The sequence below is a fragment of the Sceloporus occidentalis genome, unplaced genomic scaffold (genome assembly GCF_023333645.1).
Source record: "Sceloporus occidentalis isolate IW3139 unplaced genomic scaffold, rSceOcc1.0.p SCAF_76, whole genome shotgun sequence".
NCBI lineage: Eukaryota > Metazoa > Chordata > Lepidosauria > Squamata > Phrynosomatidae > Sceloporus > Sceloporus occidentalis.
This window is the reverse complement of record NW_028317056.1, coordinates 942,520-965,000: the sequence shown is the minus strand read 5'-3', so window position 1 is coordinate 965,000 and position 22,481 is coordinate 942,520. Positions and strand designations below refer to the sequence as shown.

At 53.7% G+C, this 22,481-nt stretch overlaps 5 protein-coding genes across 5 annotated transcripts; 3 read left to right on the top strand and 2 right to left on the bottom strand.

Annotated features, from left to right (window-relative positions):
* The first annotated feature begins 1,015 nt into the window (after positions 1 to 1,015).
* On the top strand, positions 1,016 to 2,942 carry LOC149285677 (SAGA-associated factor 29-like). Its single transcript, XM_089495038.1, has 9 exons — positions 1,016 to 1,099; positions 1,294 to 1,369; positions 1,457 to 1,529; positions 1,807 to 1,871; positions 1,949 to 2,078; positions 2,204 to 2,350; positions 2,420 to 2,455; positions 2,545 to 2,707; positions 2,826 to 2,942. Exons 1-9 carry the CDS (start codon positions 1,025 to 1,027, stop codon positions 2,940 to 2,942), a joined length of 882 nt encoding a protein of 293 aa, XP_089351164.1. The 5' UTR covers positions 1,016 to 1,024.
* Positions 2,943 to 4,128: 1,186 nt separating this feature from the next.
* LOC149285676 (structure-specific endonuclease subunit slx1-like) lies at positions 4,129 to 6,291 on the bottom strand. Its single transcript, XM_089494784.1, has 6 exons — positions 6,119 to 6,291; positions 5,713 to 5,764; positions 5,003 to 5,377; positions 4,641 to 4,768; positions 4,261 to 4,345; positions 4,129 to 4,164 (listed from the first exon to the last, which is right to left on the bottom strand). The coding sequence occupies exons 1-6, from the start codon at positions 6,289 to 6,291 to the stop codon at positions 4,129 to 4,131; spliced, it is 849 nt and encodes a 282-aa protein (XP_089350910.1).
* A 789-nt stretch (positions 6,292 to 7,080) lies between these two features.
* On the top strand, positions 7,081 to 7,895 carry LOC149285675 (bolA-like protein 2). Its single transcript, XM_089495071.1, has 3 exons — positions 7,081 to 7,155; positions 7,590 to 7,687; positions 7,796 to 7,895. The coding sequence occupies exons 1-3, from the start codon at positions 7,081 to 7,083 to the stop codon at positions 7,893 to 7,895; spliced, it is 273 nt and encodes a 90-aa protein (XP_089351197.1).
* Positions 7,896 to 9,235: 1,340 nt separating this feature from the next.
* On the bottom strand, positions 9,236 to 14,108 carry LOC149285674 (coronin-1A-like). Its single transcript, XM_089494936.1, has 10 exons — positions 13,911 to 14,108; positions 11,600 to 11,722; positions 11,347 to 11,476; positions 11,054 to 11,235; positions 10,702 to 10,821; positions 10,094 to 10,198; positions 9,870 to 10,015; positions 9,731 to 9,788; positions 9,428 to 9,646; positions 9,236 to 9,337 (listed from the first exon to the last, which is right to left on the bottom strand). The coding sequence occupies exons 1-10, from the start codon at positions 14,106 to 14,108 to the stop codon at positions 9,236 to 9,238; spliced, it is 1,383 nt and encodes a 460-aa protein (XP_089351062.1).
* LOC149285673 (sulfotransferase 1B1-like) lies at positions 10,166 to 21,313 on the top strand. The gene is made up of 8 exons (XM_089494783.1): positions 10,166 to 10,175; positions 18,757 to 18,891; positions 18,983 to 19,108; positions 19,429 to 19,526; positions 20,276 to 20,402; positions 20,533 to 20,627; positions 20,928 to 21,112; positions 21,205 to 21,313. The coding sequence occupies exons 2-8, from the start codon at positions 18,759 to 18,761 to the stop codon at positions 21,311 to 21,313; spliced, it is 873 nt and encodes a 290-aa protein (XP_089350909.1). The 5' UTR covers positions 10,166 to 10,175; positions 18,757 to 18,758.
* The last annotated feature ends 1,168 nt before the right edge of the window (positions 21,314 to 22,481 follow it).

The following is a 22,481-nucleotide window of genomic DNA, read 5'->3' as shown; positions in this document are numbered from 1 at the left end:
AAGTGTCCCTCCTTAGTTTGGTCAGTCCATCTTTCCTTGTGCACCTCTCCTCTCTGATGGCCACTCTTCCCCCCCCCCCCCCCGATGCCCCTCTCTCCTCCCCAGATGCCCCTCTTTTTTAGGAGGTCAGAATGTTTGCTGGGGATGAGGGGATCGCAGGGTTCTACAGCCCTAAAAGCCCCGATAATGTGTATCGATAATGCGCCCCTCAAACCACGTCACCAAATTCGGGACAGTTGTCAGCTCTGCACACTGTGAGGTATAAAGAATACACGCCATGTCAAAAACGTACTGATAAACCCCACCGGCAGGGGGCAACTCCCACAATCCTCTGTCCGGAGAACTACATGTCCCGGCAGGCCGCGCGCTCTTCCTGCTGCTGTCTCCATGGTAACGACAACGTCATAGCCGTGCGCCCCGTGCTCCCGCCTTGTGCTCCGTTCCAGGCCGCGTACCGGACCCGCGGGGTGGGTTTGTCGGGGATGTCAGGTTTCCGCGCTCCTGTATGTCGCGATATAGCGCCCCGGCTGAAGCCCCGCCCTCCCCGCGCACTTTATATATCGCGACAGCAGACTGGGGGCTGCGCTGTGTTTGTAGCGATATGAGTAGAGGCTGTGCGAGCCTTTTCTGAGTAACCGTACGGCGCCGAGTACACTGCGGGGCCCGCCAGCCAACATGGTGCTGTATGTATCGCGATACCCATTGTACTGCGCTATGCATATGAAAGCGCCATATGAATAAGTAATGTTGGGATTCCACCCCCCCTCTTTTGCTTGTGGTGTGGCTCGGGGTGATGGGAGTTGTTTTGTTCTCCCGTTGTCTCTAAGGCATTGATCATGTGCACTATGTTTCCTGGCTGTATAGCCTTTAAGGGGTTAAAATAACCCCTGGGTGAGGGTTTAACCCCCGGGGTGCCGTGGGCATCCTGCGCCTTATTCCGGGGCCGCCGTGCAGTTCGGGGTTTCTGGGAATTTTCCTTTTTGTGAAATCTTTTTTTCTTTTAAGGACTATCAAGGAGGCGAAAATGGCGCTGGTGTCGGCCGACACGCGGATCTCCGAGCTCCTCGGCGAACTCCACCAGCTGATCAAGCAGACGCAGGTGAATCACCTCCCCGCCCCCTGCGCTCCCCCTCCCCTGCGCTCCCCCTCCCCGCCCCCTGCGCTCCCCCTCCCCTGCGCTCCCCCTCCCCGCCGCCTGCGCTCCCCCTCCCCTGCGCTCCCCGCCGCCTGCGCTCCCCCACCGCCGCCGGCTGGGGTCCCGCACGTTTAACGCTCACGTTCTGCCCTTTCCAGGAGGAGCGCTCAAGGAGCGAACACAACCTGGTCAACATACAGAAGACCCACGAGCGCATGCAGACCGAGAACAAGAGTAAGTGGCCCCCGGCTCCGGCCCTTTAACTGCCACGAGATGCTCCCCGGCTCCCGCCGTATCTGTAACGCCTCCTTCTCTCCGCAGTCTCTCCGTATTATCGCACCAAACTCCGGGGTCTTTATACCACGGCGAAGGCGGACGCCGAGGCGGAGTGCAAGTGAGTGCAGCGCACAAGGGGTTATTGGGGTATTCACCAGAGCGGGATGCAGAATGTGCCGTAATGACTGTATTACCCTCTACCGCTTCCGCTGGCAGGTTATTCCCCTCATCTACCACCCTCTTTGTAAAGTAACGCTTCCTTTTAAAAGCTCTGTTTTGTACGGATCACGTGCAGCGCGGCCCCCGTTGCAGCCCCTTTCAGGGCCTCGGAGGTCTCTTCTTTAGTTTTAATTTCTCTTTCTGGCTATCGATACGCTGTTACTCTCTCCCCCCAGCATCCTTCGCAGGTCTCTGGATAAGATCGCCGAGATAAAGTCCCTCCTGGAGGAGCGGCGTATCGGTGAGTCGCTGGCCGCGCTCTTCCTGCACCGGCGCTGTTTTACCAGTTTGGTTCACGGCGCGTTTTTTCCTCCCCAGCTGCAAAGATCGCCGGATTGTACCACGACTCGGAGCCGCCGCGGAAGACCATGCGCCGCGGGGTGCTGATGACTCTCCTCCAGCAGTCTGCCATGACGCTGCCCTTATGGATCGGGAAGCCTGGGGAGAAGTGAGTGCGGTGTTGCTGATAGACGGGGGCCGATCTGCCAGGGGTTCTGTGATCTGACCGGTAGCCGGTTGGGGTGTCTGTCACGTCACGTGACGTAATTAATGCCCCCCTGCTCGTCTCCGCAGACCCCCCCCTCTGTGTGGGGCGATCCCGGCGTCCAGCGACTACGTGGCGAAGCCGGGAGACAAGGTGGCGGCGCGCGTGAAGGCCGTGGATGGCGATGAGCAGTGGATACTGGCCGAGGTGGTCAGTTACAGCCACGCCGCCAACAAGTATGTGTCGTGGGGTTAGTGGTGAGGGGAGCCGCCTCTGCCCAGAGTCTGATCATCTTCTCTTCCTAGGTATGAAGTGGACGACATCGACGAGGAGGGTAAAGAGTAAGTGTTGTGTACCCCCCCGCCGTGTAACTGCCCCCGTATGCCACGATGTCTGTGCTGAGCTCCCCTCTCTCTCTCTCTCCACGCAGGCGTCACACCCTCAGCCGCCGGCGGATCATCCCGCTGCCGCAGTGGAAAGCCAACCCGGAGACGGACCCCGAGGCTCTGTTCCAGAAGGACCAGTTGGTTCTGGCTCTGTACCCGCAGACCACCTGCTTCTACCGGGCGCTGATCCACACCCCTCCGCAGCGGGTGAGTCCCGGGGATCGGTTCCATGGGTTCTTCTCTAGTGTTTACACCGGGGGGGTATAACTGTAAGGGGTATTTGTGTTTTTTGCCCCCCCGGGGCTGACCGTCTCTTGTTCCTCAGCCGCAGGATGATTATTCCGTGCTCTTCGAAGACACGTCCTACGCCGACGGTTACTCGCCGCCTCTGAACGTGGCCCAGAGATACGTGGTCGCCTGCAAGGAGCCGAAGAAAAAGTGAAGCGAGCGGCCGGGGCTGATTTTGGGGCAGAACCTTCCTTTTTATTTTTTAACTATTACGTTTTCTCTCCTTTCCCCGCATTAACCCTCCGGTGACCTCTCTTTACGTCTCTCATGGGTTTTCTGTATAAATGTTTTAAACGCCAACGGTACCAGGTAGCGGCCCCTGGGGGCTGATTCACTGCGCTTCGTGTCTGGATCGGCCCCCCGAACCGGTTCGTAGCCACCCTATTTCCTAACGCAGGGCAGCTGGGAACCGTTTTCTGAAACTCCGCAAGAAATGGTATTTGTGGGACTGGAGACGCTTTTACCGAAACTAAATTAATTTATTAAAACTACCCGGATCCCGTGTGATGTTTGGGGGGGGGGGGTATTTGGTTAAAATGTAACGAAACACCGGCGGGAGAATCAGCGTCACCCGATCGCCATATTCCACTAGCGATGGTGGAAAAGAACTGATTGGCCCATCCCCCGCCTCGTTAAATAATTGCATACTGCATGGATGGCCCCAGTATCTACTACCCTTTAAAATAACAGTCAGAACCCATGATTGTGAGTTAAAGAAAAATGCTTCCCTGCCGTTTAAATAGAAACCCAGAACCCCTAGGCAGATCGGCCCCATCCGGCCCCCATCTACTTGCCCGTTTCTCCTGCTGTAAAGACTCAAACCTTAATCAGTCGTTGGTCTCGTCTTAGATTCAGGAGCCGTATGTCTATCCCATGCATGTTTAATCCCCTCGCTGTATTACCCTCTACCACTTCTGCTGGGAGGCTGTTCCACTTATCTATTCATTATCTAGGCCAATTCCATGCATACCCTCACCGTATCAGCCGCTCTATAATCATGTAGCCAGATTATATATATAATGTAATATTCCTGCGTGGGTAAGGAGTATGTTGTAAGATTCTATACAGAAAAGTAAGTAGTTTTAGTTATTTGGTTTAAAAAAAACAAAACTGTTTAATAGCAGAAAAATTCATTATAAAAACCACAGAAACATCACAAACGTGAACTCACTCATCCGATAAATACATCTTCTACACACGGGCGGCACGGAGGGGAACAGCTGGGGAAAGCGGACAGCGGGATCAGTTCATTAATATTTAAAAAGGAATCCCCGGCACTCGGTGGGAGTGATCGGCCCCTCGGGGGGGGGCTCCCTGTCTGGAACAGAGTCGCTTGGGCGTCACGCACGGTTCTGTAACTCGTTCACCCAGTCGCTCTGTAAGAAAAAAGCAGAGAGCGGGGTGATAGATTCCATCGGATCCCAAGCCGAAAGGATCTAGTACTGCAAACCCACAAACAGGTCGACGAGTACCTGGGAGTGCGGGATCTCCTCCAAATCACCGTAGCAACCGTTCTTGAATCTGATGAGATCTCCCCACAAAACAGAGTTTCTGCAGCTGGCAAAATATTACGCTTTGGTTACGATTTTAAAGTAAAATGAGCTCTAATTTTTCCAGGGAACTTCCTGCCCCCCAAATCCCATCCAGCCGCGGTATCTGTCCCACCCCATGGAGTTTCAGGCAAATCCCATCATCCTAAACACGACTCGCAGGGTCTTTTCTCATAACTCATGATTTAGGTTTTTCAGAAAAAAATAACCAGCTGGGAGAACGGACATCTTACCTGCTGCTACAGTAAGTACCGAGTATCTACACGACCAGCCCCAGGGTGGGGTGCAAGAGGGGCGCTTACCTGGGGCAGATCCCCTCCACCGGAATAAGATGCTCGGGTTCTTTCTGAAGGAAGTTTTTTGCCAGACACAGGACATGCGCGGTCAGAAAGCAGCCGGGGTGGAAGCAGCGGAGACGGTCATCCTCGCTCTGCACGATAAGGAAAGATTAGAAATACCCACATCAGAGTTTATTCACTAAGTGAGACTTTATGAAGGCCGTGTGTGGGGTTCAGTGTAATGTGTGAGGATTTAACTATACATTACACAGGGCTGGCTAAACTCTCCCTGCAGCGGAATCTCACCGGGCCTGTGACGTTGCTGCTAGCATGCAGACAGCTGTACATGAACCCCGCGTCTAAACATTTACTGCGCGGAGCGGTACCTGCACTTTCTGGTAACAGATGCGGCATCGCTGAGGGGTGGTCTCTTTGAGCAGGAGACCCTCTTGGGTTTCTCCCTCCTGTTGCCCCTTCTCTCCCGTTTTGCCTTTATCTCCATGGCCTTTGGCGATGGGCCGAGCCCGGACCTGTCCAAACGCGAGGGGCATGTGCAGAGGAGGCTGGAGGAGAGGAGGCAGCTCCTTGTGGTACTCCTGGCGCAGCCAGCGCAGGGTGAGGGGCAGGCGGTTCCACGGGGCCACGCGCAGCATGTGATAGAGGACAAAGAGGTGGAAGTCAAAGCTGGATTGCTTCTTGGTCTTGCGTGGAACGTGCGCGAGGCGGCGTGAGACGTGAGGGTGCTGCCAGGCCCACTCAAACTGTGGAGTACAAGGCAGACAAAGGGTTAAGTTAAACAAAATCATCCTATTAGCCAAAAATATTTGTAGAAATTATGTAATGCAGTTAGCTTTTCCCCAATTTATTTCCTGAATTCTAGTGCATAATAATGTGACTCAAGCTGTGACTCATTGGCTGAAAGAATTTGTTGCCATAGCAGCAGGTAGAAAAGGCCATTTGATCTCTTAGTAGTTGGTGGGGGGAGGGTTTTGTGTTGATGGAGCTTTTAGGAAGTTTTCGGAATGGAGAGTCTGTTAGTGAAAACGCGCATGTTCCGGAATACGTCTGACGGGCGAAAGCAAAGGCACAGGGTTACCCGTAAGGCCGCGATGTCGTTGGGAAATCCATGGACGATCAGCACCATGTCCCTGCGGAGTCAGGAAGAAGCAGAGGTCAGTCCGGTCACCGCACGTCGTAAAATACCCCAACATCTGTGAAATGCCCCGCGCTTATTTACCTCCCACCTACCCCTCCCAGGCAGGGGCTGCGCAAGAGCTGTAGGACCACAGCATAGAGAGGTCCTGTCTGTGGCCCCAGAAGGGAAAGGCGGACTAATCAGTGGAATGTTTTTAACATGCGCATTCATTTTAAACATCTGACCTCCTCCGATCAGACACAATGTATCACCGCGCCGTCTGCTAGCGGATGCAGTGACACTTTACGCCCAGGGTTTATTCCTTTAAAGGGTTAAACGACAGAGGATCCCGGCTCCCGTGCGTTACCAGGGTCCCCGTCCGCTGGTCTTCCAGGCTCCCCCTTTATGTTTGCCCGCGTTGTGCTGCTGGATCCGTCTCTCCGGGTTCACGGTGAAGCCGATGTAGATCCGGCCCTTGTACTTGGGGTTGGTGCAGTAGAGCAGATACACCCCGTAGAAACCCTCCACCTCCACGACCATGGCGACCGCGTCCGGAGATCTGCAAGTAAAACGGCGTGCGTCACTCAGAGCCCAAGCGCCGGCCCGGAACATTCCACGGGAAACCAGATCAGCACCGAAAAGCCAGGCAGCGGTTCACAGTGCAAGACATATATCGCCTGCAGATTCCGTAGCGCACCGACAGCACCAAATTTATTTAGAATGTAAATAACGTTTAAACTAAAAACAGAAGCTCAATGGGAATTTACATCCCAGCAGGTATTATATATAATTACATCTAACGGATATAAAGAGCACTCACCGGGCCCAGGCTGCTGCGCGGCTTCACAGATCACTTCCTGGTTACAGACCGCAAGGACCCCGCTGCCTTAGTAACGGGGAAGGCCTTGGCAACAGCTGACTGATTGAATGTACATAATCTCTGAAATATGGAGTGATAATGAAAAAAACACGTTTTTTTGTTGTAAGTTTATCTATAGAAAAATGTCTCTGTTTCCAAGAAGTATCGCTGTCGGGTTAATTAGTCTGTTGTCCGAGCTGCGGAGATTCGGGCATCTCTAGGACAGCTGAAACATGCAGCATGGGGCCTGATTGGAGAGAAAGCTGCGATTGGATATATCTGTATGTCTCTCCGCCCTTGTACTGGACCTCAGCGCTGATGGTATTGGTTGCTTCGTTGTTTATCAAAAAAACTGCTCTCGGTGATTGGTGAGGGCGCGGTGGAGACGGAACGAGACCAATCACCGGTCAGAGGCGCGCTCCGCAATGCAGTAGTGACCGCGCATGCCCATTACGGGCCGGGAAGAGATCATGTCTGGAGGCAGCGGCGTGAGCGCGGAGATCCTGAGGGATAAGCTGAGGAGGGAGCTGCAGGCGGAGCATGTGGTGAGGCCCCGGGCACTGACGGGGTGTAGGGGCTGTAAGTGTGAGGCGGGCTGCTGTCAGGTCGGGGAGGTAGATGCCGAGTGATGGGGCTCCTGGGAATGGGAGAGAATAACGCTGCGTTAGAGCTCTAATCACTGGGATAGAATGAACTCTATTGGTTGGAGGTCTTGGCATATTAGAGCTTGATTTCTTTTGTTGTATTCGACCTCTAAGGTTGTAGCCTCAGTGTTTACGGCTCTAATTGGCTTAGGATATTGGTTCTCTAGTGATTGAGGCCAGTTAGCAGCACAGGGCTCGGGTGGCAGCGTCGGCGGCTCGGGTAGTGTCGGGTGGCTGGGGTTAGAGTGTTTCGTGTCGTGATGTTGATCGCAATCACTCCTTTTTGTTCTCCTTATGATTGACGTTTCTCTCTCTCTCTCTCTCTCTCTCTGCAGGACGTACAGGACACGTCGCCCGATCACTGCTCCACCAGCTTCAAAGTACTTGTGGTGTCTCCTCTGTTTGAAGGGAAGCCGCTCCTGCAGAGACACCGGTGAGTGTGTATATAGTGTATGTATAGTGCGTGTGTGTATATGGTGTGTGCGACTTGCTGAGTTAGCGTGAGCGGCCGGTCAGCGACTCTCTGCTGCCCCCCCCGCAGGCTGGTGAACGGCTGTCTGTCCGAGGAGCTCCAGCAGATCCACGCGTTCGAGCAGAAGACGCTGACTCCGGCTCAGTGGGAGCAAGAAAAGCAAAAATAAGGAGACGGACGCCGTGTCGGAGGGACTGCAGCGCTAATCGGACGCACTCACCGACCCCACTCCGTTAACACCGTATTTTTTTTTAACCCTGCGAAGGACTTACCGCGGCTCTAAAGGAGTTAATGCCCACAGATAATAAATTATGTTGACCGTGGCTTCCTGTGATGTGTTCTGTGATCAGAATCGCATGGAGTGGCCCCCGTGGGCCCTGCCTCTTTTTCCTCCTGACCCCTGAACTACATCATGTAGCCATGCTCCCGGGGTATGCAGTTGAAATAAGGTGCTTTCCGTGTGGTCGGGGGGCAGGATCTCTAATCTCGGACCCTCGGTGTCACGTGGAGGTCCGGTGGCTACTGGTTTGGATGTTCAGCTGCTCAGCGCTCGCTCCCCGCGGAGCTCGATGGCAGCCGGTAAAACAAACTGAACAATAAACAGTGCAAACCCACCCGTCAGCAGTGACACGGAGGGACTGGGACCGAGCCGCTGGAGAGCTTCACAAAGTCACCGTTAAAGAGGAAAAACCCGCAGCGCTGAGGCGGCCGAGGCAGTTAGAGATTGGCACGCAGGGTGTTATTGAGCTGAAGCACCAGAGAGCAGTTTGCTTTACTGAGGTGGTAGATAAGTGGAGCAGCCTCCCAGCAGAAGTGGTAGAGGGTAATACAGTGAGAGCATTAAACATGCATGGGATAGACATACGGCTCCTGAATCTAAGACGAGACCAACGACTGGTTAAGGCGGGGACGATGTCTCGGGATAAAGCTGCGGTTGGGATGTTTGATGTTTACTGAGCTTTTATCAGCCAAGAAATTGGTAAAATTGTCTCAGTAATAAATATTAAATATATTTCGGAAATCCCCCCCCCCCCCCCCAGTCTACTGATCTTTACTGTTTTTGAGCCAAAACAATGCTGAAGAAACCCCTGTTGAGCTATTTTTTGGGGGGGATTCTGCGCTTAGAGCTCTCGCTGGATCACCTTTTCAACAAAAACACGCAGAGACGTTATTAACGGCAGAAGCTGAGTCGCTTTATTTCCACGCGCTCATCGAGCTGGGAGCGGGCAGAGATGGTAGCCGAGCCCCGTGACGGGGAGAGCGGAGCTGGGTGCTCGTCGGTTCCGGGGGATTTCTGCCCCGAGAATCACAGCGCGGGGGTCAGCCTTCTGTGCGGTGTCCAAGAACCGAAACCACAAATTTTTGACCAATAGGGGAGGAGGAGCGATGGCTCGATTGGGGGGGATTTCAGCTCCTTCCCAAACTAACGAGGGGGTGACGGTCGTACCGCTAACACAAAGCCTGTATAAAAATGCCGCGCAGGACACGGAGGTGCGGATTCCGCCCGCTCTAATTCGCTGAGCTCTCCAGACGGGTGAGACGCAGTTCCAGCGTAGCGACCGTCGCCTTCAGCTGCTTCAACTCCTCCAGGACCTGCTCCGTGGTGGGATCCTGCGGACGGCACAATGATGTTTGTTACCATGTAATCTTTGGGTTAGTCCCCCGGCAGACACGCTCGCCCGCCGGCGGTCACGCTCTTACCGTGCATCCCTTCCCGTCGGATGAATGGCCGCGTCGAGGGACTCTGGAGTTCAGGACGTTCTTGGTGACCTTGAGTTCTCTGGACTTGGCCGGGACGTAGCCGTCCCGCAGCGAGATGAGCAGGGGCCCGGCGTCCTTACCCTCCAACCACTCCTCTGCGGTCAGGGCAGGATCCGGCCCCACCGTGTCCGGGTACAGATCCTCCTGGAACAGGTCGGACTGTGTGAGAGAGAGAAAGGGGTCAAGTGTATTGCGATCCTGCGCGACCGCCCCACGGATCCCCGGCCCCCCGGCCCGTCTCACCTTCCTGGGCACCGTCATTATTATCGGCTCGCACTTCCGCTCGTGGAGTTTGTAAAACCTGCAACAAATTTAGTTACAGAGGTAAGAAGCAGACAAGAGCAGCTTTTTCCGCCCCAGGTCAGCGACGGTGGGAAGTTACCTGGCTATCTCGCATTTGTTGACCTCCAAGCCTCGCTTGGGCATGTAGCCCATCCCCCGCTGGGACTCCTTGCTGCTGTACTGCGACAGGTAGTGGACGTAGGGAGCCTCGTCCGTCACTTCGAAGTATTTGATGCTGCTGTCCCCCTGCCGCACACAGACTGTTAGAACCCCACAACAGTCTCCCGCTCACACTGATCACCCCGCAAGCTTCCAATCCCTCACCTTCCCGCCGAGGTACACGATGTTGGTGTCCGGGTCGAAGAAGGGGATGAGGACGCCGCTGCTGGTATCCAGCTCCTGCAGGGTCAGAGGCTCGTCCAGGGATTTCTACAGGAGGAAAAAAGTTTTTTGGTTTTTTTTCTCCCCGCTAAAGTTGGTCATCGCAGCAAGAAGAAGCGTTTTAGCGCTCTAATGCTTGGGGGCTAATATCGGTGTCTAGCGCTCTAATGGTTGTGGCGTTATCCATGTTGGGCACAAATTATAAGGGGAGTGGTGAAATAATGCTTGGGGTAGTATCGGTGTCTAGCGCTCTAATGCTTGGGGTAGTATCGGTGTATAGCGCTCTAATGCTTGGGGTAGTATCGGTGTATAGCGCTCTAATGCTTGGGGTAGTATCGGTGTATAGCGCTCTAACTCTTGGGGTAGTATCGGTGTATAGCGCTGTAATGCTTGGGGTAGTATCGGTGTATAGCGCTCTAATGCTTGAGGTAGTATCGGTGTATAGCACTCTAATGCTTGGGGTAGTATCGGTGTCTAGCGCTCTAATGCTTGGGGTAGTATCGGTGTATAGCGCTCTAATGCTTGGGGTAGTATCGGTGTATATCGCTCACCAGGTCCCACAGAGCCACTTGGCGTTCGCTCATCCGGCTGAATCCGGTGGTGAGAATCTTGTCGTCGGTGATAAAGATTCCGCGGACCGGCCGGCTGCCCTCGTGAGGCTTATCCTTCTCCTGGAGGAAGGAAATAAGTGATCGCGTTAACCTTTGACCTCCGCACCGGGGGTCTTTCTCCACCCTGAAAGCCTTTAGCTTTGGTGGGCATCAGCGAGAGGTACTGCCCCGACTGCCTCTAGCGCCCTCTATGGGTCAGAGACTGATGTGGAGACCCGGCCGTCGCCCTGCCGCCGCGGTACCAGACCCTGGGAACGGTGGCCTGGAAGCTCCAGACAGGCGTGGGACTCACCGCAACGACCCTCCCGGCCCGGGGCTCGACGACGCGGATCTTCTTGTCCTTGCAGGAGGTGCAGATGAAGCGGCCGTCGCGGTTCCAGGCCACGCTGTAGATGAGGTCCGTGTGCATCTCGTCCAGAGCGATAACGGACTGTCCGGTCCCCACATCCCAGATCAGGATCAGGTTATCGCAGCCTGAGGGGAGAGAAGAACCTCCAGTCCATGCGCATCCCTCGCCCGCCAGCCACACAACCTGCCCTCCGTACACCAAGCCGACCGCTCGCCCCCCCCCAGCTGAGTGCCTACCTGCGCTGAGCAGAATGTTCTGGGCCGTCGGGTGCCAGGTGATTATGCCCACTCGCTTGGTGTGGCCCTCCAGTGTGACAATGGGCTCCGTGAGGGAGCGAGTGAGACCCCCGTCCGGAATCTCCCAAACCTGACGTACAAACAGAGGTGTTATCGCCACGTCCGGCACCGGCCCCCGTCCCCCAATCCTGCAAACAGAGGGCACGGTGCCAGCTCCCCCGGGCAATGTTCCCGATCCTGCCCCGGCTCTTACCATCACGCTGCAGTCCTCGGAGCCGCTGGCGATGACGTTATCGTTATGGGGACACCAATCGACGTCCAGCACCGGCGCCGTGTGACCGCAGACCAAAGGCTGGGACTTGTCCAGACGGCCTGTCTGTGGAGGCAACGCGCGATGTCATTGGTCAGTCTCCGGCGGCACAAATAGCACCGGGTGAGGGAACACCCCCCCCACACACACATTAACTGTGTATTAGACAGCCCCTTGCAGCCCCCCTTACAGGAGAAACGCGCCGTGTTTAGTGACATCATTTTTCGGGAAAAGCTTTTATCGATTCTGAGTCAACAAAACTTCTCGTTATTTACTCAACGGGGTGGAAAACTGCGTACAAACAGCAGGGGGCGCAGCACCGCCATCCGTACAGCACCGGACCCCCAGCCCCCGTCTAGTCTCCCGTTTCTCCTGCTGTAAAGACTCAAACCTTAATCAGTCGTTGGTCTCGTCTTAGATTCAGGAGCCGTATGTCTATCCCATGCATGTTTAATCCCCTCACTGTATTACCCTCTACCACCTCTATTGGGAGGCTGCTCCACTTATCTACCATACCAGATACCCGGCAGCCGGGGGGTTATTCTGTGTCCCATTACTGACCTTTCTCCATAGCGTCAGTAATGGGACACAGAATAACCCCCCGGCTGCCGGGTATCGGGGGTGTTGCGTGCAGCCCGTGGTGCGCTGGGTGTGTTACACACAGGATGTCGCACTCCGTGTCATAACGGCAGCCGCAGATCACATCCCCTCCAAATAAGGGCAGGAGTCAGCGGCGACGACACTTCCCCATCACACAGGAGCGCATACGGCAACACACCATAACACACCACCGCGCGGGGACACACCAACCCACACCCTGCACGGCGACACACAATAACACACACCCCGCACACCGACACCCTGCACGGCGACACACCATAACACACCGCCGCGCGGGGACACACCAACACACACCCCGCACACCGACACACCATAACACACCACCGCGCGGGGACACACCAACCCACACCCTGCACACCGACACCCTGCACGGCGACACACAATAACACACACACCGCCGCGCGGGGACACACCAACACACACCCCGCACACCGACACCCTGCACGGCGACACACCAACACACACCCCGCACACCGACACCCTGCACGGCGACACACCATAACACACCGCCGCGCGGGGACACACCACACACCCCGCACACCGACACACCATAACACACCGCCGCGCGGGGACACACCAACCCACACCCTGCACACCGACACCCTGCACGGCGACACACCATAACACACCGCCGCGCGGGGACACACCAACACACACCCTGCACGGCGACACACCATAACACACCGCCACCCCGCACTGTAACACACCGCCGCACACAAATAACATACAATCACGCTGATACACACCGCTTATCGGAAATATGTTCAGATTTTGCTTGCAGAGCCTCCGATGACTCAGAGGTTAACCCGCCGAGGGGCTGATGTGCGGCACTCACAGGGTTAATCACTCTGTCTGATCATAAGACCGTCTCCCCGGGGCATCACAGCCTCATCGGGGCATCACGGGGACACAGAGGGGCCTTTGTGAGCAGCTCAGAGCTCTCCGGGGGGCCGGCTACTGATTTATCTATACATTATACAGGGGGCCGGTCACTGATTTGTCTATACATTATACAGGGGGCCGGGTCACTGATTTATCTATACATTATACAAGGGCCGGCTCGCTGATTTATCTATACATTATACAGGGGGCCGCTCACTGATTTATCTATACATTATACAGGGGGCCGGCTCACTGATATATCTATACATTATACCGGGGGCCGGGTCACTGATTTATCTATACATTATACAGGGGCCGGTCACGGATTTATCTATACATTATACAGGGGGCCGGTCACTGATTTATCTATACATTATACCGGGGGCCGGGTCACTGATTTATCTATACATTATACAGGGGCCAGTCACTGATTTATCTATACATTATACAGGGGGCCGGTCACTGATTTATCTATACATTATACAGGGGCCGGTCACTGATTTATCTATACATTATACCGGGGCCAGTCACTGATTTCACTAAATCAGAACAAACAGCCCCCGGACAGCGCATGTTCACACAGACTGTTCACCTGCGCAGAGCTGGCCACATCCTGTCATCAGCCGCCACTTCCTGTCACGTACGCTTACACAGGTACACATTGATACGCTGGTGTGCATGTACATGTACGGTGATACACGGAGACATACATGTACAGTGAAACGATGGTGACACACGCTGACATACCCACCTTAGACAGAGGCAGCACCATGAACGCGCCTCCCCCGCTGGCCTCCACCACGATGGCCAAAAATTTTGGGTTGACGGCGCAGAAGTTGGAGTCCCACGTGTTCTGCGACACGCGAATGTCATCGTAACACTGATCTGCCTTCACCGGCTGCCCGAAGACGTGGCGGAACTTACTGCTGCGGACAACTTTCCGACTCATGGCGAGAGCTACGGGGAGGAAAAAGATAAAGGAGGAGTTTAATTGGGGTTATGGGGGTAGAGTCTATTGCCCCCACTTCCCCCTCAATCTGTATAACTGCCCCCTTTCCTCATTTTCACACCTAATGCCCCCCTAATGAATGAGTGGCACGGGGGGGTAAGGAGGAGCGTCTGTCGGCTGCCACCCTACCACAATCTTTGCCTCTGCCTGGCCCCTGGACACAATGACCATGCTAGGGTACAGGGGCCACTAAAGCCCCGCTGGACACGGCTCACGCAGCGCTATGCGGGATGGCTGCTTCTGATGCAACTAACAGGAACATTCCACTGGTTTCCACGGCGATTGCTTAACTTTCAGAACTTTGCCCCAAAATAACTTTGCATAAAAATGACCCATGGGTTGGGTTTTTGGGAAGGGGCCACTGGAGAGCCCGTAAGCCCCGTGACTACTGGATGGGGCCCCTGGCAAGCGCCTGGTGCAATGCCCATTAATCTGCGCCCCAGTCTGACCCCAAGCTTGCCCCCCTGGCACTGTGAGAGTTAGAGCAATGCCTGTTAGCCCCCCTGGCCCATTTGCCCCATTTGCCCCTGCTCGTACCTGTGAGCTGCGCGAGGTCTGTCTCTCGGCCGGGTGAGATGCTCTGCGGGGATGAGAGTTTCCTGCCGTCTGTTTGAAGTTCTGCTTTTTCTGTAACATCTTTTAAAAGCGAGAGAGAGAGGGGGGTGGGCAGGAAACAGCCGCACGCTCCGCTCGCCCTTGCAGCAAGGGAGGGGTTAATGGAGACATATGTCAGGCAAGGGGTTAACAGAGGGATGGGCGGTAGGCATCAAGCAGGGAAAGGGTTAATAAAGTTATATTTTTGTGGAAGGAGCAGTGGCCTGCTTGATTTGGACAGAGAGGGGTTAATTAACTAGCTCCAGGAAAGTGGCAATGAATAGGTTAATGGGAAATGCTCTAGAGCTGAAGGGTTAATACAGTACTGAACGGGTTAATAGGCGACACTCTGCATGCGTTTTGGATTTCGCCATTTAGATGATTGAGCCCAAAATACCCGTCTTCCCCATTTCTTCTGCTACTTCTCCTCCCTCTCCCCCCAGGGTTAGCGCTCTCTCCCATCCTCTCGTTAATCTCTCTCCACCGTCTCTTGATTGCAGTAACTCTCTTTCCTTCCTCTCTCTCTCTTTCCCCTTTTGCTCTCCTCTCTTGCAGAGATGGTAATCGGCGGCCGGTCTATTCACTAACATCTCACTTCAATCGAGCCAAGTTTAAAAAGAGCTTCAACTTATTTTCATCAATTAAACTCCTCGGGGAGCTCGACTGATCAACTCGCCAGCGGCCAACCGGAGCTCTAATAGACTGTAAGCTCCTAGGAGCCAGTCTGGTGCTCTTGAGTGATTTTAGTCTATTGAGACCCCCAACACCTGCCTCTCTGTCACGTTCCTGCCCTCTAAGGGGCCCGGGGCCGTTCTCTAAGGCCAGTGGGCAGTAAAGCCACGGGCCAGACCAAATTGTTGTGATTTTCACTCGTTTTGACATTTTGTGCCCCACTTTTAGATTTTCTATATATGGGTGGGGGCGAGGTGTGAGTGGGGGCCATTACCCGCACCGCTTAGGGCCCACGGGCCCCTTAAAGACTCCATGCATCCAGTTCCTGCTTGTCTTGGGGGAGATTAGACTCTGATTCCTCCCTGAGCTCCAGCGCCAGGACCCTTAGGGACACATGTGGCCCCTGTGAAAGGGGGCCCTGAACCCCTCTCTGCCAATGTGTGGCCCCAACAGCCCCCATTGTGTGGTTGCTTTGGTTAAACAGGGGCTCCCCACTAGGTGTGACTTCCCTTTATATACTTATTATTTATATAGTAACTCTAATACCCCGCAGTATAGCATAATACGAGACATTTACCCCGGGGGTAAAAACTGGACAAACCGGTATTGCATTCAAACCGGTGTCACAACAAACGCAGGCCAGAGTCCCACCCCAGACACCTGATCTTGGGCTAAAAGGGGCAGATTCTGAGTGCGGGGCAAATCCAAAGGCTGACAGGTCATAGTTTCATATCCAGATGGTACCCCGGACCCGATGATGTCATATTCCGGAGTCTCTGTAGGAAAGAAACATTGTAGCAGATTCATGGCGCCATCTAGTGGCCAACAGAAAGTGAAGCATGTCAGACACACAATGCTTCTGATCCCCGTTACTGTTAACGGGTTTTCCGTTATAAACCTTCCATGATAAACCAGCCGGGCAAGAAGAGAGAAAAGTGGAACAGCCTCCACGCAGAGGTGGTAGAGGGTAATACAGTGAGGGAATTAAACATGCATGGGATAGACATCCGGCTCCTGAATCTAAGACGAGACCAACGACTGATTAAGGTCTATCTAAGATCACATGTAAGACTCCCAGTTTGTGCTTTTGCTCCCAGTATGTTATGGTTGATATCCCTGCTTGAATGCAGGTGACTCAATGAAGTGAATCTTTAAGTCCAGGTAACACATTTGATGACTAAATCGAATCTTCACAATAAATATCTGCCCCCGGGGCAGTTGAATGTTGCGTATGACGTCACATACTTACCCTCCTCAGCTAGTGTTTCTGTTATGTGATGCCCTGCTTGTCATGTCCTGTTTATACAGAGCTGCGGAATATGACGGCGCTGTAGAAATCAATCGGCATTGTGTAATGTGCTCGGTCCCCCACCAGGGGGCGCCACAAACACCCAACAATGATAGAGGATATTTAATCATTAAGAAAAATATATTTAACCCCTATGGTGCTGGGGCTCGGTGAAAACCCGTTACAGAGGTCAGCAGAGCCGCTTTTAGAAATCTTGGGGCCCCCGCGCCTCCAAACACCCTGCCCTATGATCACAAAGCCTGCTACTGCCCAGACATGGGTAGCAGACTGCGGAGCCCAGTGCAGGGTAGAGAGCCCCTGGGGCCTGTAAGAGATCAGGGATGCCGATCCCGGTACACAGGTACTGGCTGTACCCCCCGACTGTCGGTAACACGGACGACACCCACATCTGTGGAGTGTGGAGATCGGCTATCTCTGCATAATATCACATACCCCCAACTTCTGCCCCGGAGAATCAGGTGGGCGGAGCTTGGGAAGTAGAATGTCACTCAAACTGGCAGTGCTACTGTGGGATTGCGCCCCCAATCCCAATGTCCTGCGGGGCTCTCTGCGTGACAGCGGTAGAGCTCAGCTTAGGACTGTCCTGCACGAAGCGGGATAGTTGGGAGGCATGGTTGCACAACCTGCTGCGCTCTCGTTAGACAGCTCGCTTGCGCTCCTGAGATTTCCACATCTCCAGTAAAACTTCCCTTTGGCATCAGACGGGATTAAAGACGCCTCCCTCCGCCTAATCTTCCTGTCTGGCCCAACGCGTTCCCCTGAGTCCCAGCGCGTCCAGGAACAGGTTACTCTTCTAATATATTCCTTGTCTTTCCGCCCTCCTCTAATGCCCCTCTCCCCCTTTACTGCCCCCTCTCCTACCGGACTCTCCTCTTGACTGCCCAGTCTCTCTCCTCCTTCAGTTTTTGCTCTCCCCGCTTTTCTCTCCTGCCAAAAACCCTCTCCTCTCCCCTATCCTTTTCTCCCCCCTCTCCCAGTTTTTGGGGCAGATCTTTCTTTACAGACACCACTCGGGCATCTCCCAGCCAAACGGGGCATTTTGGGGCAGGATGTGTGGGGCTTTATTGTTTGCGTCACTGAGGAGTCGGTCGCTTCTGCCAGGAATACGGATGCTGGATTAGGATTGTGGCGCTTACAGCGGCTGCGGGGTTGTGTTGTCTTCCCTAATTTACGTATAATTAGCATCAATGTACAGATGATTAGCCTTTATTTACATGTAATTAGCATAAATTTGCATCTAATTAGCCTTTTTGCCCCAGGGCCCCCCAAAAACCCACAGCCTCCCTGGAGTCCGGGCCCCTGGTTTGCGGGGTTAATGCTGCCCCCCTCGTATTGCCCCTCCTCAGTGGGCGGGGTCACCCGAGTCTGCGCTTCCAGGGAAAAGCATGTAAAACCAGTAACCCGTTCCAGGGCGTTACTGGGATATCCCCCGGCGCTACTGGGTCTCGCAGACAGAACTTCTTCAGGATCCTGGAAATTAAAGGTACCGGACGCCATGAAACGGGTCCTCGGTGTCTCCCCCAACACTATTCATACTAAGGGGTCTCCCCCCAGACTTAGGAGGTAGACATCTGTTCCCTACATGCGCAGGAATTGTGTACGGTGTGTATGTACTCTACTAAGTAGGTGGTAGAAAAGTGGAACAGCCTCCCAGCAGAAGTGGTAGAGGGTAATACAGTGAGGGGATTAAACATGCATGGGATAGACATACGGCTCCTGAATCTAAGACGAGACCAACAACTGATTAAGGTTTCAGTCTTTACAGCAGGAGAAATGGGCGACTAGACGGGGGCCGGATGGGGCCGATCTGCCGGCAGGTTCTGGGTTTCTGTGTATTGCACTTTTTTTGGGGGGGAATTCCAGTCAAAAGTTTAGCAGAATGTCTCGGTGGTCCCGAGTGGCAGATCTATTGGACTGATCCGATGGGTCCCCAATCTGTGCTTTTTTACCTTCTGGTGACTCTTTGTAATTAATTGCCCCCGTGTTCTAATCCCCTGGATTCTTGAACCCCAGACATGACTAGCCGCCCCCCGATAAAAGTTGTCGACGGGATGCCCCTTCTGGGACCATTTGCAGAAAACTGGGAGAATGTGAAGACGTTTCAGGCCAGAGCAGGCGATCTGGTGATCTGCACCTACCCGAAATCAGGTGAGAGGGGGGGAAAGGGGGAACATGGGGAGGAGGAGGGGGGGCAAAACGAAGGGAAGAGAAAGGACAGACAGGTTTCGCGCCCCTGCAGGTACCACCTGGATGAGCGAGATCGTGGACTTGATCTTCAGTGGAGGAGACGCACAGAAGACCCAGCGAGATGCCATCTACCTGCGTGTGCCCTTCCTGGAGTTTGCTGCCCCGGGGATGCCCTCAGGTACCCCTCGCCCACTAGCCGAGCCCGCTGCAAATATCTGCAGAGCTTTATTACCAGGACTCTGCTTCTAGTACTCGCTCGGTACTCTCTTACCAGTTTATACGCTCCCAGTACTCTGTTACCAGTTTATACGCTCCCAGTACTCTGTTACCAGTTTATACGCCCCCAGTACTCTGTTACCAGTTTATGCGCTCCCAGTACTCTCTTACCAGTACTATGCTCTGTTACCTGTAGTCTTCTCGCTGTCTCTTGCTCCCAGTGCTCTCTCCCACTCGCTCTGTGATACATTTGCTGCAGTCTCTCTCTCTACTCTCTCCCAGGCACTGAGGCTTTAAATCGCATGGAATCTCCTCGTGTCATAAAATCCCATCTCCCGGTGGAGCTTTTTCCAGAGACGTTTTGGGAAAAAAACTGCAAGGTACATAATACTCATCCCGCGTACCGTGGCTGTCACTCATCCCGTGTACCGTGGCTGTCACTCATCCTGTGTACCGTGGCTGTCACTCATCCTGTGTACCGTGGCTGTCACTCATCCTGTGTACCGTGGCTGTCACTCATCCCGCGTACCGGGCTGTCACTCATCCCGTGTACCGTGGCTGTCACTCATCCCGCGTACCGGGCTGTCACTCATCCCGCGTACCGTGGCTGTCACTCATCCCGCGTACCGTGGCTGTCACTCATCCCGTGTACCGTGGCTGTCACTCATCCCGTGTACCGTGGCTGTCACTCATCCCGTGTACCGTGGCTGTCACTCATCCCGCGTACCGGGCTGTCACTCATCCCGTGTACCGTGGCTGTCACTCATCCCGTGTACCGTGGCTGTCACTCATCCCGTGTACCGTGGCTGTCACTCATCCCGTGTACCGTGGCTGTCACTCATCCCGCGTACCGGGCTGTCACTCATCCCGCGTACCGGGCTGTCACTCATCCCGTGTACCGTGGCTGTCACTCATCACATGGGTCGGGCTGTCACTCAGCCCGTGTACCGGGCTGTCACTCATCACATGGGTCGGGCTGTCACTCATCCCGTGTACTGGGCTGTCGCTCATCCCTTAGACAGACCAGCGCTCGTCTGACGCTCCACAGGATGGTCTTTATTATCCGGTTCTGACTCAACCTCACAGTACAGTAAATGTGACACCGGTGACCTCTGACCTCTCTCTCCAGGTGATATACGTTGCCCGTAACGCCAAGGACGTGGTGGTCTCGTATTACCACTTCTATCGCATGGCCGTTGTACATCCGGAGCCGGGGACCTGGGAGGAATACCTGGACGCCTTCATGCAAGGGAAAGGTGCGTGAGTGTGAGTGAACGTGAGCGCTAGAAGTGTAGCCTCAGAGACATCGTCCACCATAGATATGGATTTGTGTGCGTTCTGGGAATCTCGAAGCTCCGACGAGCCGTGTTTGTGGGTCTCTTGCAGTTGCGTTTGGTCCGTGGAGCTCTCACGTAAAGGGCTGGTGGAAAGTTAGACAGCAGAGAGACGTCCTCTACCTGTTCTACGAGGACATGCTGCAGGTGAGACGTGCGTCTACAGACCAACCCAAAACCACACGGTTACTCTCTCATCTCTCGCATTCTTATTTTATATGGGAATGCTTTATTTATAGGCAGCAGTCATGTGATTCACAGAGATAGCACTGATAGGGTGGAAGGCTTTGTTGCCATAGCAGCAGAAGAAGCTTTAAAGAATGTTCATCATAATTCGTCTGTGTTTGAAAATCATTGGGATAAGAAAAGAAGGGTGAGGTCTGGGAGAGCGATGAGGTCACGGTAACAGAGGGGGTTCTCCGCCTGTCCTGTTTTCCTATTGGCCAGGATCCGAAGCGCGAAATCCAGAAAGTGGCCAAATTTATTGGCAAGGAGCTGTCCGAGGAGGTCCTGGAGAAGATCCACCAACGTACCTCCTTCCAGGCCATGAAGGACAACCCTATGGCCAATTACACGACCATCCCCAGCTCAGTGATGGACCATTCCATCTCCCCCTTCATGAGGAAAGGCAAGTGCATTCCAAGTAGAATGTCAGCTCTTCTGCCAAGCTTATTTATTGCTTTAGCTTTTTTTCCTCTCTCTCACGCTTCCTCTCTCCAGGAAGCTGCGGCGATTGGAAGAACCATTTCACGGTGGCTCAGAACGAGTGGTTTGATGAGTATTACGGCCAGGAGATGTCGGATACCGACTTATCATTCCGCTTCCAGGACTAAAGCTCCTTTATGTCCTTCTGGACCCTTCCTCGAGGACTAAACATAACACAAGATATATGAAATCCATATGCCGAAATAGTTAGTAAATAGGGGATGTTACACTTTACCAAGAGGGTGGTAGATAAATGGAACAGCCTCTCAGCAGAAGTGGTAGTGGCTAATACAGTGAGGGGATCTACACATGATTGGGATAGACACATATTCATCCATTGTTTCTGTAAGAATGAGCGTCCGCAGGAGGACAATTCATTCGACACCGAGGGTCTCAGCATGAGTGGGGGGATTCTCAGTGAGAAAAGGTGGGCTCTGGTGGTAGTTTGTAAGTAAAGACGCAGATGGACACGACTGAAATCCCTGCCTGAACACCGAGCCTGGGAACTCTCCGGGTTTGACCTGAATTCAGGTGTTTCCTGCTGCCGTCAGCACCCACCGACATCAGCGGGACAGCGCTGTATACAGTAATATAACCCCCAGCGCTGTATACAGTAATATACCCCCCAGCGCTGTATACAGTAATATAATCCCCAGCGCTGTATACAGTAATATACCCCCCAGCGCTGTATACAGTAATATAATCCCCAGCGCTGTATACAGTAATATACCCCCCAGCGCTGTATACAGTAATATACCCCCAGCACTGTATACAGTAATATACCCCCAGCACTGTATACAGTAATATAACCCCCCAGCGCTGTATACAGTAATATAACCCCCAGCGCTGTATACAGTAATATAACCCCCCAGCACTGTATACAGTAATATAACCCCCAGCACTGTATACAGTAATATAACCCCCCAGCGCTGTATACAGTAATATAACCCCCCAGTGCTGTGTACAGAGTGTTTGGCTGGGTGATTAAGACTAAGCCATTCTGTTGTTCCCCGCAGGCAGTATGATAAGGAGTCAGTTTCTGCAGCTGCCTGAAAACATATTTTGGGGCAAAAACTACAACTGGGGTTAAAAAAGAAAACAGAGCGATATTTTTCTTTTGTTTGATTTGCAAACTGATCCCGTCCCCTCCCCCACTCATCACCCCAGTCCTGTTACCCCATCAGCTGAGACGTTGTCATTGGATTGTGTGACAGTCGTAACGAAGACCAAGCCGTGTACCTGAACGTGTTCTATGCTTTCCGTGTGATGTCATCGGATTATTAAACGCATCTTCCT